The 20,363-nt window shown below is 34.7% G+C and overlaps 1 protein-coding gene across 1 annotated transcript in view; it reads right to left on the reverse strand.

Moving 5' to 3' along the window:
* LOC135418090 (adhesion G protein-coupled receptor A3-like) overlaps positions 1-20,363 on the reverse strand; it is a 262,688-nt gene that overhangs the window by 148,040 nt on the left and 94,285 nt on the right. Inside the window, exons 3-6 of the mRNA XM_064662990.1 lie at positions 18,686-18,757; positions 15,008-15,079; positions 6,254-6,325; positions 5,304-5,467 (exon numbers count right to left, since the gene is read on the reverse strand). Of these exons, the coding sequence (XP_064519060.1) occupies positions 5,304-5,467; positions 6,254-6,325; positions 15,008-15,079; positions 18,686-18,757 (380 nt within the window). The remainder of the gene's footprint in view (positions 1-5,303; positions 5,468-6,253; positions 6,326-15,007; positions 15,080-18,685; positions 18,758-20,363) is intronic.

A 20,363-nucleotide genomic window follows, 5' to 3' on the forward strand; every position in this document is an offset into this window, starting at 1 on the left:
GAAGTCGAATCATAAAATGGACAAGAAATCTCTAAGAACACAACCAGAATGAGTTCATAAAGAATATAAATGTTTTCTTCTTTTTTTGCTTTGCACAAGTTTCAGTGTGAACAGGCACAGAGCATCAGAGTAAAAAGCCATTTTAATCTGACTCTGTTTCTTTGGGGGAACAGATACTCTGATTCTCAGTGAAGTGAGGCAAACTACAAAAGACAAGGTGCTGGTTAAGTACAAACAAGTCCCTAACAACTATATCTCCTCCCTCCCAATAAATTATTTACATTTTCTATGAAACATTTAAAGAATTTTATTGCAGAATACAGAAGTCAGAAAAAGATTTATTTCTTTGATTTTTATCCCTCTCTTTGAAGTGGTCTTCCTAGATAGATACTTTTTGAGTATCTATCATACTCAAAAAACCACATTTCAATAATTTAACTCATGAATTAAAACTTTAAGGTAGTTTACAGAATTCAGAGGCTGCATAATTCAAACATTCTTGGACACTAACAACTTGCACCTATGATCTTGTTTTCTCATCTCTCTTTTCAGCAGGATGGATTTTTATACTTCTGCAGTGTTAACACTTTTCTCAGTAGAGAGCCCCCGAAGGCATACCAGAAACCTAAGCATACAGATCCAGTTCTGTATTTTGAGTGCTCACTCCTTGCCATCCCTAGTGAAAGTCCTAACTGACTAGTAAAGCTATTAGTAAATTATGAACCAATCTAAAGCATTTCTCAATAAAATTCCATTGATCACAACCAACAGGTGCCACTACCCATGAAAGGAATACACATTTTGTCATAATACATACTTTCAAAATAATATACTGTAATAACTCCTCTAAGTCCTGTGAAACACTCTACAGTTGATTTTCATGAACGTGGAGCTCACAGAGCAACAACAGAATTCAAACTGAGCTTCTGGGTACTGAAGCAGTGGGTTCTACACCTCTGAAAAACAGGTTCCTGAGACTAGGGAGGAATCCTACCCCCATTACAGTAGAAGAGACACTACCTAAAACCAGATGCTATCTCAGCCATGTTAATACAAGAAAGGAAAATTACTAACCTGAGGTATTTTGTTTTGTAATTCGCCATTACTCTGTGCTTTGCAAGTTCTATTTTCACCATATTTTCCTCCAAGACTGTGTCTTAAATGAATGTATCTAACCTTGGAAGTTTCTTTGCTGAGGATAGTATAAGAAGAACATGTACTAATACTAGCTTTGCTGATTGTGTCTGCGGTCTTTGCTGGTTATTATTATTTCAATGGCATGGGTTTTTCAGAGATGTGCACAGTGTAGATAAATAAATAATGCTGTATCTTAAAACTTCTTCTAACTCTTGTAATACAGTCGAATGCTGAAGCAGCTCAACATGGAAGGAGATTTTTTCCCATTCAATACAAAACAGCTACTAAGGAAGTGGGAAACAAAAACATTCAATGTATAAGCACAGTAAAGATAGAAGCAATTGATTCATTTCTTCCAAGGAAAAGACTTGTGCATAGCTTTACATCAACACAGAGAAAGAGGGTAAACATAGTTTTTGGGGATTACACTTAGCCAGTATCTCATGAAAGGGTCAGACTCAAAGGGCCAGAACAAGCTTTGCTAACATGGCTTGAGAGCCTTTCAAGACTGTTAAAAGATTGCTTTATCAGGCTTTCTGCCAGACTGCCTCATAGCAGACAGCTAGGAAAGGTAAGGGCAACAACAGGAAAGGTGACATGCAGCAGAACCAGCTTGCCTGAAAGTGCTGTGATGAGGTGCTGCAAATGTATCACAGCAAACCATCTGGTTGAGTAGAGCGAAATCACTTGAAAAAAAATCTAGATGTTTCTCTCCATTTAGATTTCCTGAGAACTGACAAGATACTACCTCTAGTTCTTTGAACCTGTCTGCTTTATAGACCCATGCAACAATATCTTGACCAAGATTAGGACAGTAGACTACACAAACCTGAAAAGCTACTGACACCAAAAAAAAGAACAAAACTTATCCATTCACTGCATGAAAAAAAGCATAATGATAAGGAATAAAAATGTAATTTATTATGTATTAATGCAATAAACTCTAAGCAAAAAAAAATAGATTTATCAGTATCCTTTTATATTTTCCTTTGAAGCAGTTTTCTTTTTAATTAAAAGAAGGGAATAGTATGGTCTAAATTACTTATTTATAAACATCTGTAGAGCATATGTACATGCAAAAAGCAAGATTTTAATTTATAGGAGATCTGCAGGAGAAACAGTATTCTGTCCCAGAAGAATTAGATAATTTTCTCTGCGGTAGAAATAAATAAATAAGTAAATAAATAAATAAACATGCCTTAAAGCATCATCCAATGATTTTTATAATTTGACCTTTACAACATTTTTTGTATTATTGAGTAAATATCTATATCATTTTTAGCCAAATAATTTATCTAATACTATGTCAACTACTTTCTAAATTTTAAATAAAATCTGACTGGGGGAAAGAAGAAGGTCTGCACTTTTCCAAACATCTGTTTTGATGAGTCAACATTTCTTAATAGAAAAATGCTCCATCAGAGTTATGTCAATTGTAATTTGAAGAACAATTGAACTTTTACTTCTTAGTGATGTTAGTTCAGTAACATCAATACAGCTTTGAGGCCAAGAAACTAAATTCTAATATCTCATTTATCTGTAAAAATAATCAGATCCCAGCTTTAAGAGCAGTCTTTCATAATGCCCTTAAGACAAAAACTCATACAGGTCTTTTCTGAGTGAAGAATTTGGCCTAGAGAATCCATCTCTGCTGATGTGCGCCAGGGAAAATCATGGACTCCTATCAGACCTCAGGTGGAATTTATATCACTGGTATTCAGGAAAGTGTAATTTTCCTACTGTAAATTGAGTCTTATTTGGACACATGGAGAAAGAGTAACAAGGCACTGTATGAAGCCAATTTCACCATCATTTTTAGGAAACATACTCTGTCCATACCATCATGAATTCATCACAATCCCTCATCATTAAGGCAGAAGACAAAGTAAAAACATTGTGAAAAATTGTTTTATAGCCAAACACTTCTGACAGTTGGATAATTTGGTTAAAGAAGATCTAAATAATTCTTAAAAGCTGTTAGAGAAATATGCAAGCAGAACCCTGGGAATTCTATAACTGTGCAGTTACTTAACTCATAAAAATCCCTAAAGGAGGCTTTTAACTGTTTTCAACAGGCAACTCACTACTTTGGCTATCATGAGTTATCAGATGCATGAGAAAGATTAGCTAGAAAGAAATTCAAAAGGTGATTTTTTAATCCCATCAAAATATAAAACAAACCTAAAAAAACTGATGGCAAACTGCTCCCTGTAGCTATTCAGAATCCACATACTTTGACTTTTTAGTTCATTCCCTAACTCGCCTGCAAATATCTTTGCCCATTTCCCTTCTATTTTTATTTTTCCCCTTTCGTTCTTCTTTTCTTTGCTCATCTTGTGACTGCAATACCTCATGAAGTCTTTTAGCATGTAGAAGGAAGATCAGTGACTTCCATCTGACAGCATGGAAGATGTTCACATGCGGGAGGTTTTAGTTTTTAAATCACTCTATATTTTCTTTAAGATATGTTTAATTTGTTTAATTTGATCAGCTCTATGCATATTCCAACACATATTTTTAAATCATTCTCAATATTATTTTGGTGCCAGATAGCCTTCTGTTATGCCTAAGTTCAAATTAAGGGACGGAAAATAAAATTGCTAAATGTTCTGTGCACTGAGAGTTGCTCAGCAGATACTATGAGCACTGTGAAGTACCTGGCAGACATTACAGAGCTGGTGGAAGGCTCAGCAAATATAACCACTGTAAAACTCTCTGTGGATACTGGAAGCAGTGTCAAGCTACTGTCAGTCATTATCACCTTGTCAGGTGTTCTGTGGACAATATAAATAGCAGTGAGAACTAGATGGGCTTTATAAATTCTGTATCAGGTGTGATAAGGAGTCCTATTGGGAACTAAAGTACAAAATTCTGAGAAATTGCTTTCATTTTCTCTGTAAAATTCACAGGTTTATATTCATTTGTAACCTGGAAATACCAATTAACAGTCCTTAATCACTCTTCTGATCCTTCCAGCATTTTCAGAAGAAGTACTTTTCCTGCTGGGAAATGGATCTCTATGAAGATGCCCATGCTGGCTCTCTATAAAAAGGGAGTTTGATATTTGAGAAGTATTGCAGAATTTCAAATGTTCGGTAACCCAAGCTACTCGAAACTTCTCTGCCTTTCACTCACAGGAGCTCATTCCTTATTTGCCTCCAGACATGTATCTGTGTTTCCTCAACAATTCAGCTGATGGACCATCTGTAGCTAGTACTCACATCCTTTCACATCTCTCCCAACTTGTAAGCATCTGTATTTGTTGTTTTATATATCGCTCCAGTCAACTTCTGATCTCCCTTCTGCTAAGAATGTATTTGTTAGCAACACACATCATTCTTCTGCGGTTATTTGGAGAAATGTGTGATTCTCCTTTTGTTTGCAAAGGCAATAGTAAAGTCACCATCTAAGCAATTTTCTGCCATTCAAGAATGTCAAAGATTCAAAGATTCTGTGATTAATCAAGTACATGTGAATTAGACTTCTGATTATGAAACCCACCAGCATCACCTTAGGCAATGATCTTTTCTCCAAGGTATGTGATACTTTTAAAATCTCTGGTTTAGTTTGCTCATTGCTAGACAGTATTCACTTGGAAATGAGTCTTCCTTACTCATTCATATTTTTTTGCTTTCTTCCTCACACCATATCATGTTTCTTATGTGGAAAATGTCCAGAAAGTGCTTCACATCTAGATCTTCAAATACAGAATTCACCTAACTGAAGCTCACCATAAAAATTCTATTCATCCCCAGAATGTGGTGCTAAAAAGTATAGTTATAGGTTTATATAAAAGAAAAATAGAAGAATGAAATCTGGCATTTATTTCACACTGTCAGATATACAACTTGAAATAAACATTCTATAAATTCCTGTAGGAATCCTCAGTTTCACACAGTATACAACGTAGAGCTGGCATCACAAGTTAATATTTTAAGTCATAATTATATATTACTGAATATATTGGCAGTGTTCTTGAGATGTGAAATAAGAACTATGGGGGGTTTTCCATTCTCTTTCAATCTTAGTTGTATCCTCTGTGTCACATACCTGAATTTCTTGTGCCTATAATCAAGTCAGATTTTCTTTTTTTTATCATATCTGGTTTTTAGTATTTTCCCTGGGTTTCACTTCAATTTGTAACATCAAATGAGAGTACAACTCACCACATATCAGCTGGTTTTCCTTCAGGTTATAAAGTGACAGTCCATGTAAAGCACTGGGGTAAGCACAAACCGTTTCCTCCGCTATTCGAACCGAAGCGTTTCTGGCCCATTGCAAGATCCATTTTAGATTACAGTCACAGATGAGTGAATCAGTGTTGAAATGTCTAGAAAGGCAAAGAATTATCACAGTTGGTACATATGCAGTTTTTATAAATATACTTCCTTCTGTTAGATTCGAATTATTTAACTCCAAAGAGAACTAATCTAGATAGATGCGTCACTATGGATGTGTAACTATAGCTGTATAAATACAAAGATATTCTGAGACAACCAATATAGACTGTCCCACTTTTAATTACTTCCACAACATTATGCAAAAATTCTGGGTTGTTTACAGAACAGCATCACTGACACTACTGAAAAAAAACTGAGTATATGTTACTGCAGAAAATCATACTATAACACACTTTCCCTTAATAAAACCCCCTTTAAGTAGAAACTTGACCATGGAAGCATTCAGGATACACTTTTAAATCTCAGGAAGGTACAATTACTACCAATAACTGGGAATTGTTATTCTAATTGCAGGGAAAATATTTTAAATTACCGGGTTTGTGTAATTAGAGTGATTATATGATGCAATGCATAAAAACATGGAAAGGTTTAAGATAATAGAGTATTAAAAAAAAAAAAAAGGATGCTACTTAGGAGGGCTAGACTGGGCTAGTCAGAAATGGGGTTGACTGGTCAGTGCTATCCATTTCCCTGCAACAGGTAGAAGATAGCTCATCAACAGTGATACAGACATTGATAACAAAATAATGCAGATTTTACACTTGGAATGCACTTCTAGAAGCAATCCAGTTTGAATTCACATTCAACTCTGCTATATTTATTATAGTGTCTTTCTCACATATTTCAGATTTATGAACACAAGGGATGATACTCACAGTGCTTTCAGAGCTAGCAGCTCAGAAAAAAGTCCATTCATGAGACTTGAAAAAATATTCCCTGACAAATTCCTAGGAAAAAAAAGGCAATTTACAGTTAGTTGTAACAAATACAAGAGGAAAAGAAAATGGCTATAATTTTTCCAATGCTAATTAAGAAGTTTTGCTTTCTCGACAACAGTAAAAACATGTTTAAATTTGTACATTGCTTTTTTTGGTGACAGCAATATTCAAATCAAATCACACTCTCTTACTTTTTTTATTTTCACAGCAGATATACATACAATTCACTTGGTCTCATAAACAGGAATATTTCTACATATTTAATAGAATAGTATTCTAGAAGAAATTATTCTAGAATTTGAGTGAAAATATTAATAAAATAATTGCTCAGTGAGGTCTGTGTTTATTTTTATTGTATATGTAGAATGTCACTTCGAGGTGAAGAAATAAAAACTGTCTTAGTTTAGTAATGTTTAGAAGAATTCAAGCAATTCCTTAAAACAGTAACTCAAGCAATTCCTTAAAACAGTAGTGAGTTTTCAAAGTAACCACACAAATAGTTTTATTACAAAGAACTTTAAACAAACCAGTTTTCCCCACTCTAAAATTAAGGACATTTCCAGTTTAATTACTGTTCTACTATTTCTTGATGGCTGAATGGTTTAAGCTGAATACTTGCAAACAGATGCAATTCAATTTTGCCTAGTTTAACAGTACTGCTCTGCCAGTGCCCTAATAGTACAGAAGTTAAATGTTTAATTTTTAAGTAATACAGTCTTTTTCTATACCCATAAGCTGAAAAATTAGTGCATATCCAAGATTAACATTCCAGAGCATAATAATCACCTACTTTTGAAATACTGGTATATGTTCCTTTTTGTTCAGTGCCTGAAGACTACATGTTTGAATTCAAGGTTGGTTACAAAATTTCAGTTATCAGGGAAATTTCAGAGCTCTTCACTGGAGATATGTTGTACATATAAGGAAAAAAGTAGACTAGCAAAGAAAATGGTTTCTTTACTTTTTCATTCAATACAATGTTGTTATAACTATTGATTTGACTTCTCTTTTGTCTACAATGTAGAGAATGCATGCTAAACAGAAGATTCATATTCAGATCAGAGCAATGTGCTAGCAATGAGAAATCTGCCAAGCTGCAAAAGGTCTGAACTAGATTCTCAAAATAAGGAAGATCAAAACTCAAGAACCCTGCTTTCTACACAAAAGCATATCATACCTGTCCAGATATGGATCAATGAACTCAAGAAAGAGGAGAAACTGTTGTTAATTTATAAATTACTTTAAGAAAGCACTTTTAAGCACTTTTGAAGCAATAACCAATCTCATTTTTGCATACAATTGAACATTTCAAATTCTCTTGGTAGTTTAAAGTAAAATTCTGCTAATAAGAGAAAAATAAACTGGCTCAGCAATATTAAGTGAAATTATTGAGTGACAATGAGATGTGTTGATATAATTGAACTAATTTTTAAGATTTTATTTTACAGTGCACCTTTAATACAGTTGTGGTGCAAAGCTCTTAGAAGAACTTTCAAGTACCTCTTCAACTGTGGGTATGTCTAAAGGTGGAAATGAACGTTTGCTTGTAGATACCTATTTCTCTACCTCTAGTATTTTGTAGTTGTCAACAGGAACTTAAAATATTGAGCATTTCACAAAGACTCAGTTAACCTCTTTGCTCAAAATTAGATGGACCTACCCACATGTTTTTTTGGCCTGACGATGCATATGTTGAAACAGGTCAGTGAACTGAGATGTTAAACAGACTAAATCAGAAACTGATAACCCTGACATTTACACTGAAGTAAATCAGAAGTGGTTCCACCAATATGAAAGCAGTTACAGCAGTATAAACTTACTGACAGAGGACAATCATGCTGAACTGAAGGACAGGGAAAGCAATCTGCCTGGCCTTGCATGGATGGCTGCCAGAAGACAGAAACACAGGGGCTTCCTTTGCCTTACTCTGGTGCAGTACAGAAATATTTCCAACCTGATGCAAATCCCAGCTTCTCCCTCAAACAGCTTGCCAGGCTTTGTACAGCAAAAGAAACAGAATATCAAGACTGAAGTTTGGGAATTCCATTTGGACAAAAGGAAAGCATTAAGTCTGGTCAGTAGTTTAGGAAATGGGGACAAACTGTAAGTCATTTGCAAAGTGTACATAGCAGGGTTCAGCAGATGTATGGTACCCATGCATCTGCAAGAGGTGCCCATTCGGTGTCTACTGAATCCATGAGCTTTCCATAGGTCACACCAAATTCACCAAGATATCTATATGTTAACCTAAAAATTCCTGACTCGTGTTCCATATACAGATTTTTCATTTCTTTTTATTCTGACAAAGATTACAGAATACCTACAGAATTTCTTTTTGCCAAGTGCTGGAATAATTGAGTTCCTGACAGCTCAAAAATCAGCAGAAAGTCAGCAAGTCAACTTTTCATATTCTTCTGGCAATGACCTGGTTTGAAGTTTCCATATTACTACCAATAATTAGCAAACTAGGATCATGTTCACAGGGCTGTGTAAGTCATAAAGCGATATACTTCTACAGCTAAGAAACACTAGTTTCAATATCTGGATATCCAACATTGGAAATAGATTGTTCTTTAACAAAACTTTCAGAAATCTTCTCAAATCACCCTAATAAATCATGTATTTCTGAGCTGATGCAGTACTTCGCAAAATGCCTGGTTCTGCAGTTCACAAAATTCCTGCTATAAATTAAAATATCACCAAATATAAAGTGTTGTGAAATTCCTCCATTTCAGATGGCCTAAAAAGCCACTCTGTCTTGATTTAAAAGGACATTTGTTCTAAAAACATCTGTAATACTTAGTTTGCAAACATTTCAAACATAACAAATTAATGCACTCCAAAGATGATAGCACTTACTATGCCATTAACTTACTCCATTAACAGAAAGATGTGCTTTGTGTTTTATCAGAGGTAAAACATTTTAGTCTTATATATACAATCCTACACTTATTTTTTAATATACTAAATACTCGTGTTTTTACAGAAATTAATAAAACACTTTTGCCAAAAGCTTTAATATAAACGACAAATGCCATGAAACAGTCAAAAAGAATTATGTGTCTCAAAGTATCATTTTAAGGCAAAATATGGGTAGAAGAAGGAGTATATGAATATGAAGAATGCTTCCCTTTTATGAGCAGTATTAAAAAGGAGAAGTTGAATGCAAGGGTGACAGACTGATCTTCTTTGCAAAAAGAAGATCCCCACAAACTGGTTCAGGAGATGTAAAAAATGACAAGAGAAACACAGAGAGGGCAGGTAACAGTGCATATTTTCTAATTAGATGAAATGTTGATGAAATTCACTGTATTAGTGGTTTGTACTTTATTTCTGGCACCATACAAAGTGACTAGTTGCTTCAATGACATCAAGAAAGTCATATAAGAATTTATGGTATAATATTATCACAAAGTTAACTGCTGATGATGATTCAGAGGCAGGATGAAGAATACATCAGATACAGTTTAATCAAACAATTGGAAGTAATGAGGAAGTTTGGTTTCAAACTTCCAAAGGGAAGATCAAGCAGTAGCTACTTTTTGAAACAGATTTAAGGCTGCAACATTTCAAAACCTAAGAGATAAGGGACTAAATAAATGAAGTCTGGTATATCTGTACAGTGGCATCATCCCAGTTTTCCACAGCTCTCAATATTTAGATTAAATATAAACAAAATTAATGTAAATGGTAGCTCCATTACCTAGCAGAAATACATTTGCATACATAATTCTGGGACAAAGCACTGAACCATGGGGTTCAAAGGAGATTTAGAAGATTTGTTGCATTCAATTATGTCACTCTTAGTTTGAATATGTGCACCTCATCAAAGCATAAACACAGCCAAAAGGTAATATATAAGCCAAAAAAGTTAAGATAGTATCTTAAAACATGTAATAAATCTACTCATACTGTGTGAAGCACTGTCAGCTGCATCTGTCATATGACGTGAAAGCATTTTGAAATCATTTTCCAGAGTAAAAATCATCAAATCCAAGGAGGTGTAAAAATTGGATCAATTCAAGGAACAACCACAAGTCACTGGCTGCAGTAATTTCAGGAGCTATATGAAATTTTAGGTTTCATATGTAACTTCAAATTCAATTTCTATTTACCAACATACACATCCTGATTGCAACAGAATAAAAGTCTTCTCCACATCATCAAGAGGCTTATAATGTTTTTGTGGTTTCTGTATGTCTGCATGTTTAGAAAACAATACTAGTGATACTACTGATTATTTTTTTCTTAATTCAAGAATTCTGTAGGTTACCCTGTTCTAAAATACACTGAAAAAACCCACCAAGCTCTCTGAAGAGTGTCTGCCTTATCCTGGAAAGCCCAGGCAGTTCTCATTCTTTATTTTAGTGAAGTATTTAAACATACCTTTACCCTACTCAGTTTAGATTTATGCATCACATCACTGAGATAAACCACACTATGTCAGTTTGGGCCTAGAGCTGATTTTTCAGCTCTAACTCCGTTTTTTTTCAAACTGAATTGGATTTACAAGATTGAGTGAAACACACAGTGTTATTTTGTTTCACCTAGTATTCGTGGTTGCAAACAGTGTAAGAAAATCCCCTATTTCTACCTCACAGAAGGTGCATGAAAAGATTTATGTCCTTTGCTCCTTCCAGTGGACTCATGGCTCTCCCTACTGGTTTTGACAACAGCCTGCAAAGATGCTTCTGTACTTCATCTCTGCTAACATAACACAGGAGAGCTCCAATTACCATGATCAACAACTACATTAATCAGTGCATAAGTATATATCTTTAAATTGCTCCTTCAGTAATCTAAACCACACTGGATGTCTATGAAACCAGTTCCATGTTTAACAACTTGTCATCTTTTCCTCAGTACAATTATAAACTGATGTTGCACTAAGTAAACGCTTCTCCATAAACTTTCCAGAGAACAGATTTCTCATACCCCTGAAACAGCAAGTAAACACAAGTCAGAGGTATCACCAGCAACAGAAAGTTGACCTATCATATTTTAAACATGTTTAAAAAGTATGATTCTGGGAAGTCCATGACCTTCCAAGGGGAACAAAGCTACAAAAAAGTTAGAGAGGTACCGGTGGCATCAGCTTGCAGTCCACAAACAAGGACCAGTTCTTACATCAGACGCAAATTGAGATCCCAGCTCAAATAATTACTATCAGCATTATGACATTATATGAGATTTCTGAGATCAAAGAACAAGAGTTACTATGAATGGCAGGAAACAATTCCACTTGTTCAGGATTGTGGGTGTGTTTCTTCACAAAACAATCACTGACCCAGCAAAAGTAGTGGTGCTCTTGACTTTGGTTCAGTAAGGACAATCCCTACTCTGTCAAAAAAAAAAAGTTGTAACTTTTGACATAGCAATTGTGAACTGATTTACTTCAGGTAAAAGGAGAATGTAGACTAATCTACTACTAACCTCTGATTTCCAAAGGACAGACTTTTGAAATAATAATAATAATAATAATAATAATAATAATAATGGAAACTACTGAAGCACTAGACCACATAGACTGGAATGAAGGATGGCCCCATTTATTAGGTCAGTGTTAGAAAGGCAATTTAAAACCCAAATAAGAAAAATGAAAGATAGACTAAATGGATCAATAACCAATTCTAAATCTTGAGAAAAATAATTCAAATTTTTAATAGAACAAAGAACTAGAAAGATGATAACAGGAAAAGCTTAGCAAAATGATGGGAAGCATTTAAGTTGGAATTTGGAAAGTATGCTAAAACAGGGTGCAAAAGATATTTCAATAATACTACAATATTATAACTAAGAGATTAATAAAGAGTAGATAGGATATATAGCCTAAATATATCACATTACTACCATTCTGTATTCTTTTCAGTAAGGTTGGTCATTTGGATTATATGATTTATGGGAGAAACATACACTAAATTGTGGAAAATGTATTTCCCAAGACCACCTATAGTATGACTACTGATCTTCAGAACTAGTTAAAATCAAAAAACACCTGGGGAAACTAGGGGCCTTCAAGGTTAATTCCACTGATATGAGAACACCAGTATAACTGTTAATGATTTTCTCCTGATTATGTAGCATCATGCTAGATCTATATGAAAACCAAGACATAATTTAACTTGTCTAGAAAATTAGTGATCTTTTTATACAGTTACATGATACACTGTCAATAGATGCATATGAATTTTTTACCAATTTCTGATTTGCCAAATTTTTTTCCCATTTTTCTTTCTTTCAAAACTCACTCAGTTTCCACACAAAATACAAAGAGGCCAGACTAACACGTCTCCAAATACCAGAATCATCATTTTTTCCACTGATGCATGGACATAATACCCAGAAAAGCGTGAAGAACCTGGCGTTAAGTGCATTTACTGCAAGACACAGTAAGATAATGGACAAGATAGAAGGGACGGGAGTGAGACATTACTGGTGCTCTGCAGAAATGGTTTTCTGAGTGATTCTATTTAGTGCTTTCACCAGAGACTCTGCCTCAGAAAATTAAGAGAATGTGAACACGAAATCCGGTAATAACAAAAACAAGTTTTTGCCAATGCTAGGAGAATAAGAAGAGATGAACCTTCTCAAAAACGAGAGGACTAGTAATTTCATTAAAAAACATTATTCAAACTGAAAAATGTAACAAGATTGTCACTTGGGAACTATACTTAAGAAAGGTCTAATTCAGATTTCTGCTTTAAACTGGAGCCTCAGAAGAAAAACAATACAGGAAGCTCTGGATCTACACCCATTTGGAAATGAAAGTTAGACCCATCCTGAGGAAAAAATAAATATATTTAGGATAACACACTAGATGCAAGAAAATACAGTGTTAATGTGTAGAGGGAAATGGTGAGTCTTTGGTTCTCACAGCTCAGAAAAAATTTGCTAATGCCAGGAAAGGTTACAAGCTACTAGAATGAGCAGAGATATGGCAAATCTGTACAAAAAGAAACTGTAATGGTGTGGTTTGATCAGCCCAGTAACTATGGGCAGTCAGCCTGCATATTGTGCCTTTTTCCAGCATCTCTGGCATCAGTGAAGGATGTGGATACTGCCACATTCTTTCCCGGTCTTCAGAGAAAAGGGATAGTACAGCCAAACACTGTCACAGAACAAATGTTGTGCACTCGCTGGGAATGCATTTCTGTTCTTTGCTATCAAAAGACTGATGTTCTGTATTGAACTTCTAATTCACTTCTAAGACAGAGTCTGAAAGATTTACAAATGGAATTTTCAGACCTTTCTAAGAGACCATGAATTTCAACAGTTTCCATTCAGTTTGTTCCTACCACCTAGAAACACCTTTCATTTAATAATGTGACCTCACCATTTTGAATTAAACATACCTTTTAAGGTAATCTAGCTATATAGTCACAGTCATGTTCACTGTGCACAACAAAAGGAGGCACCAGAAACCCTCAACAGATGAGTAAAAAAGGGCCAGTCTGGACCTGTTCATCACATGCTATCAAGGCTCTTCCCATCATCTGTTCTCATTTGTTTTCCTCAGAGGAGACTTGGCATAGTTACTCTCATTAATGTGATCAGTAAGCATGCCAGATTTCAGCCTTTTACCTGGTGTCATCTTGACCTCATGGCATATCTTTCTAGAAAGATTTCCCTGTTTGTCCAAGGAAAAGCCAGAACTGGCTGGAGAAGAAGAAAATAAAGTACGAGATTTGTCACACACTATGATGCATATAGGAATTTATTTCTCATTCAGGAATGAAGATAGATCTGAATGAAGACAGAGAGCCCTTCTGGGCCAGGCCAAATGTCCATTTAAAACAGGATCCTTCCTTCCAAGAAATCTGCAGTCAACTTACTAATTTATAGTACTTTCCTATGCTGTACTGGACCTTTGGCCATTCCTTTTGACCTTTTCTGAACCCTTTCTAGTGTTGGTCATCTTTTTAAGACGAGCACACTGGAACTGCCCATGGTACTAAAAATGCAGGTCCTTACTTTTTTCTGGTAGTATGACAGATGTTTTCCAATTTGCTCTCTCTTCCTTTAATAATACTCTTTTTTTTTAATTTTTTTAAATGCTACTGAGCAGATCTTCTCATGGCATTATGCACTATAATCCCAAAACATCTTTGGGTTTTCTCCCTTGCATCACTTGACAGATTAATGACTCAAAAAGTACTTTAAAAATGAAATTTACAACACAACACCTTAAGCAGCCAGTCTAAGATGGATATTTCGAAAGCAGTTTGAACTACCCTGATATTCCAAGTTTATTTGGTACTTCATTTTTTTGTCTGAGTAAATGCTTATTTTTTGATGTAATACACTTCAGGGGAAAAAAGTTTTTAAATGCCAATTGATCTGTAATGGATAGAACAAGCAGTATATCCTTTTAAACTAGTACAAGTCTCATTTGTCTACTTGTGTTTCCAAGACATACAAACAGAAATACATGCAAACAGACATATCATGTTCAGTCTCTTTTCAGTGTGAAAATGAAACTTAATTCTTTGGAGTTCTGATAGATTTTACAATTGAAACAGAGAAAATATCTTTAAAATATCAATTCATCACAATCAAAGGCTCAGGAGAGTCGCTTTTTAGTACAAAACCTATAACTTCCTTATAATGAAATTTTATTGCCAACTAAACTCAGGTCAGTCATGTGACAGTTTAGATTTCTTCTGTTTAAAACAGAAGTGGTATTATACTCACAGTTTGTGAAGATTGTTAAGTCCAACAAACATTTCTGGTGTTAGGCAACCAATTCTGTTATTTGAAAGATCCCTGAAACAAACAAAAAGACCATGAAATATTAAGTCTGTCTTATTCATATACACACCTACATAATCACTTACAGCATCTTTATTTTTAATATTTAAGGAGTTAGAGACGAATGAGAATAAAACCTTTTCCCATAATGTAACATAATTAAATAGATTTAACAACTTTTATATTAACATTATTGAACAATATTCCACATACTGCAACATCTAATAAAAATGGGATTATATATACATAGCAAATAAATGCAAAAAACTATTACAAAAACACTGAATTTTCTTTCTCAAAGTTATTAGCACCTGTTTTTTTACGTAGGAAAAATACTATGCATCTTGTTACATGTGATATTCAGCCAAAATTGATGTATTTTTACTGTTTACTAATGTTTCATCTCATTTACAGCATCCTCTCTTGCTGAAGAAATCACAGAAACCAGAAGGCAGTTAATATTTGAACTACGGAGAAGGTCAGTTTTGATAAGCACTTGGCAAGCTCTTCTAAGAGCAATATTCTGGCTTTCTGGGACCACAAACAGTAAAAGGCATTACATTCCATAACTTTCATCTGCAGAAAGTATAAGCCATACATGCAACATAGTATACAGGGCGCTTATAGGAAGGAGACAAAGACAGGTATGAACAATTATATTGTGGTAGCAACATGAATAATGCCCTTGGTGCATTCTGAACTAGTTTTTGATTTTTATGTATTTGGTTTTCAACCTTGACCAAAATTTTCATCCTTAGGAAGTGCAGAGGTCTTTTTAAATAGTTGCAGTAATGTAAGGATTTTAAGTGATCATATAACCAAAAAAGTTTTAAAATTGGTCTGAATATATTTTTTTCTTTTAGAATCAGTAGTAGTCTTCCAAGTCCTTTATTACATTGTGTGGATTTCATATTTTTCTACTGATACATGAAAACACTAAAGTAATCAAACGGGAGAATAAAGGTGGCAGTTTGACAAATCCAGTTACTGCCTTCATGGAGACATATCCAATTAGCTGGAATGTGAAGGCAATCTCTTTAGCGTTCACTACAAATTCTTCTTCTATCAGACAAAGAACACACTGTTGTACAATTATATGATGAAACATCACATTAGAATGAAAATATTTCTTAAATGCCTGCCAAGGATATTAAGTAGGGAATAGCTGAAAAAACAGTGAGGATACAATATAGACCAATAATTGCATATTAGCATTATTCTTTAAGTTCTCCTAATAAAAGCTACATAGAAAATCTAAAAATGCAAGTTTAAGACAAACATACATACCTATATAGAGGTATATATATATACATCTTTCTATTAGAAGATGTAGAAAAGAACCTACCCAGAATCCTTAATTGGGTAATGGTTTTCTTCTGCCTAAGCAAAGTCTGAACATGTATGGAAGAATTGCATCACAAGGTGGGGCATAATTTGGGTAGCAAAAGTAGATTTTATCTGAACTAATGAATACAGGTGCATATTTCTCTAAGTGTGGCACAAAGTTGTATTTTTAACAAAGTGAAAGGAAAAATACCCTTTTCTCAAAGTTTACTTCAATGACTGTTATTTTTCACAACATGGCAGCAGCTGATATCTCTGTATTGTAAAACATGTTTTCTAAAAAACACATTAGCAAAACGAAAAGGTAGCTTACTACACATTCCTCCAGATTAATACATGTTACATTAGACATAATTCAATTCATAATGTACAAAGCTGGTGTTCATTTTCAGGAGTAAGACATTTAACTTACTAATGCTGACTTGTAAGGTTGATGTTAGAGAAAAGAGAACTGTCCTGTGTTGAATAACCAAGTGCTGTAATTTTAGTGCTTCATAAATTTTCAGTTTTCATCAATTTTCTGTGTACCTTTTTGAACAAATGCTGGATAAATTCAGTTTGTCATTCAAATACAAATTGTAACAGTTCTCCATTCACAGAATATTTTGACAGCCTTCTATGACTTGCCATAGCCCTATCTGTTGCAGTTGCCCATGTTACGTCAGCTTCTGCTTTCAATATCATTTACTTTTTACATGGGAAATAAGAAGATGTGAATGTAAAGTACAGTCTTAAAGTAATTACTGTATTCACATTCAACAGGAGTTTACACTAATTATTCCTTTTCCTCAACTGCCTCCTACCCAACAGTTCCACACTGAGATCTAACATGACAAAACTCAACATCGCCATTCCTACTGTGCTGAAGAGTCTTTTCTTCTCTCTTTCCCAATGCCTGATGACTTCATCTCCCTTGACTCATCTCTTCTGGATGACCTAAAGCTGCCCCCTGTGCAGTCTGTGGATGTGCAGCCCACCACTTGCACAGGTTTCCTGGTTTTCCCACAAGAGGTCAGGGTTGTGTTATTAGAATGTGCGGCCAAAGCAACAATTAGCATTCATTTTGATCATTCCATTTCATCGTTATCCTTGTACACAGAGCGAGCAAGAAAGATTCAGTCCAAAGGTTTTCCTTTGTATTAAAAATGTATATGCTACTCCGACTTCATCATTATTATGCAACTGGCTTTCTACCTGAACACACTAAAGCTGAGAGGCTGGTGTAACAAAACACTGCTACTGTTATCATCAGAGGTGGAAACTTTTACTTGGGATGTGCAGTGCTCCCAGCACACAGTGGTTAGGGAATTTACCTGCACACTGAAAAATCAGAAGGATTTGTAAATTTATTTTTTCTGTGGATTTGCATTCCTTCTCCTTCTCATCTAAATCTTCCCATCCCACTAAAATAATCCCTGTTTTCTCATAGGTTTTCTCATCAGACATTCAAACGGCAGACATGATGGCTACGAAAACGTCTGGCATGTGCTGATGCCTAGTTAGCCAGTGCACAGATATTTGGATTTTGTCACTTGGAAAATTACAATTAAAAAAGGGTTCATCTCACTTTTCCCTAGGCCAAGTAGAACTAAGGAGGGTCTGTAGTCCTTGTTAAAAAAAAAAAAAAAAAGCCCAGCTGTAGTTTAAAAATTAGCCAGTGCTCCCAAAAGTACTATGAGAGAGAAACACAAAAATGATGGACAGGGAATATACTACATAAGTTCTTGTTTCCCTAGAAAATCGTGATAAAAATAAAAAATATCAAGCAAAGCCAAGGTGAGAGGTATGGAAAACGGTAGACAACTTCTAAAGTATGACAAAGTTGCCCCTCTAGTAATTTATTTTGTAGACTTGGTCTATGATAAAAGTCAAGTAGACCTTACATATTGAAAAAATTTAGTGTAGCACAAACCATTGTTTACACACATCTAAACTGCTTAGTGTTATTTCTGATTAACGTCTATAGCGATATATTGTCTGCTAAATCGATAATTAGGTGCGTTTTTTACCTCCATAGATGTACTTGCCAGGACATTTATTGGAGAACAAACTGATGACTTTAAATGGGAAAAGGTAAAAAAGAAGAGAAAATGGAAAAAAGAAGGGAAAGAAGAAGAAAAAGGTATGGTAAATGCAAAAAGCAGACTGTGTGATTTTCTATTTTACAGCCAGTGTCTTTATGTGATTATTGCTTGGTGGCATATTTGAGTTGCCCAAGGATAGAAATGTCGATACAAACACAATTTTCAGAATAATTCAAATGGAATTAATACTTACAGGCGCTTCAGTTCTGAAAGTCCATAGAAGGCCCCTGGCTCAATTGTGCTGATCAAATTATTCTTCAGATCTCTAGAGAGACGTAATAGGAGATGCAGTTAATTATCACTTCACCTATTTTACCACTGTTATACCTGATGAGTATGAAATGCGATGCAATTCTAACCTTTATTTGTCTTAGCTAAAACTAGGAATAACTTCTTTTGAATAGTAGCATCAAAAACACTAAATCACTTGCAGTTTATAAAAACATATTTTTCCAAGTAAGATGGTTAAGATTAGATGATTAAAAAAAAAACTGCTTGTTTTAATTCTTTTTCTCCTATTTATATTTTACAAAATAAGCTTACCAGCCATTCTTGCCAAAGGAGAAATGTTTTAATCAATGAGTGAATGAAATAGTCAGTCAGCAAAGTAAGAGCCTTTTAGTTTGCTTATTCACTGTGCTGTGAACTTTGCACTTAATAAATTTCTCATTTCCACCTAATGTAGGCAAAGCAGTTGTCATAGGAGACAAACAGTTCAGATTTCTGTTCTGAAATACAAGCAGTTTCTTTTATTTGGCAGATAGGAGCTTCATTTTGCACTTGCTGATTCACAGATAAAGAATATTTCACTGGCATTAGTAATCTCGTGCTCTTGACACAGAGTTTGGGGCCATGACATGCTCTCAGCTCAGTCCCCACAGAGATTTACTACTGAATTGTCTCAAGACTTGTGTGATGTGAACCCCGAGGAAATGCCTTCAGTGCAACTGGATTAGCAGGTTTAGGAGACAAATGCTGTAAATTCTTGTAGAGTCAGTGTTCATCTTCTGAGAATTTGCAATTCATAGCGAACAATTGATGCACACTAATATTGGTGTTGTTTCTCAGACTGGCCACTTCCAGGAATTACAGCACATACACTGCTCAACTCTGCCAGAATATGGACTGTATGAACAGCCACAGGAGTCAGTTTATTTATGACTTTTTATTTCACTGCAGATAAAATGAAAAGGTGAAAACCTGGTTCCGCTAGCTGTGATTGCCCTGAATAGGGCAAGATTTCATCCCAAATGTTTAGTTCACGGTGGGATATATTCTAATTTCAAAGGCAAAATCGTAAATAAATACTTCTGTACTTTTCTAGTCATTTTTGCAGATCTGTTGAATACAGTTCCAAAAAGTTGTGTCTCACATCCACTTCATTTCAGTGATGATCATGAGCGATTTGTCCCTAATATGAGTCAGACTTTTTAACAGTCAAGTTCAGCTTTCAGCTTGCAATATGCAACATTAAGAGTCTTTAAGAAGGTGATAATTCATTCTGATTATTTATGTAGAAGACCTTCTGTCTTAATAATAAATATAATAATAAAATAATTATCTATATATAATAAATACAGACCTATAAAATACATAAGAGATCAAGACTGAAATTTTGACAGGGAAAAAAATGGAATATCTGCTCAGTTTACAAAATATATTTAGTTGCCTAAGCTGTAAAATCCTAACTTCAAACTAGATTCAAGGTAATCAGTTAACATTTACTCAGCTCAAACTTTATGCTGCATAATCAGCAACGTATGATATACAGGTATGATAAATGGCAACATCATTTGTTCAATAATTTTAGATTATCATTTCTATGTTTCCGCTTGCTCTAGGTAGTGCTGTCATTGTGACTGCTTGTTGCA

This window comes from Pseudopipra pipra, chromosome 8, assembly GCF_036250125.1.
Source record: "Pseudopipra pipra isolate bDixPip1 chromosome 8, bDixPip1.hap1, whole genome shotgun sequence".
Classification (NCBI taxonomy): domain Eukaryota; kingdom Metazoa; phylum Chordata; class Aves; order Passeriformes; family Pipridae; genus Pseudopipra; species Pseudopipra pipra.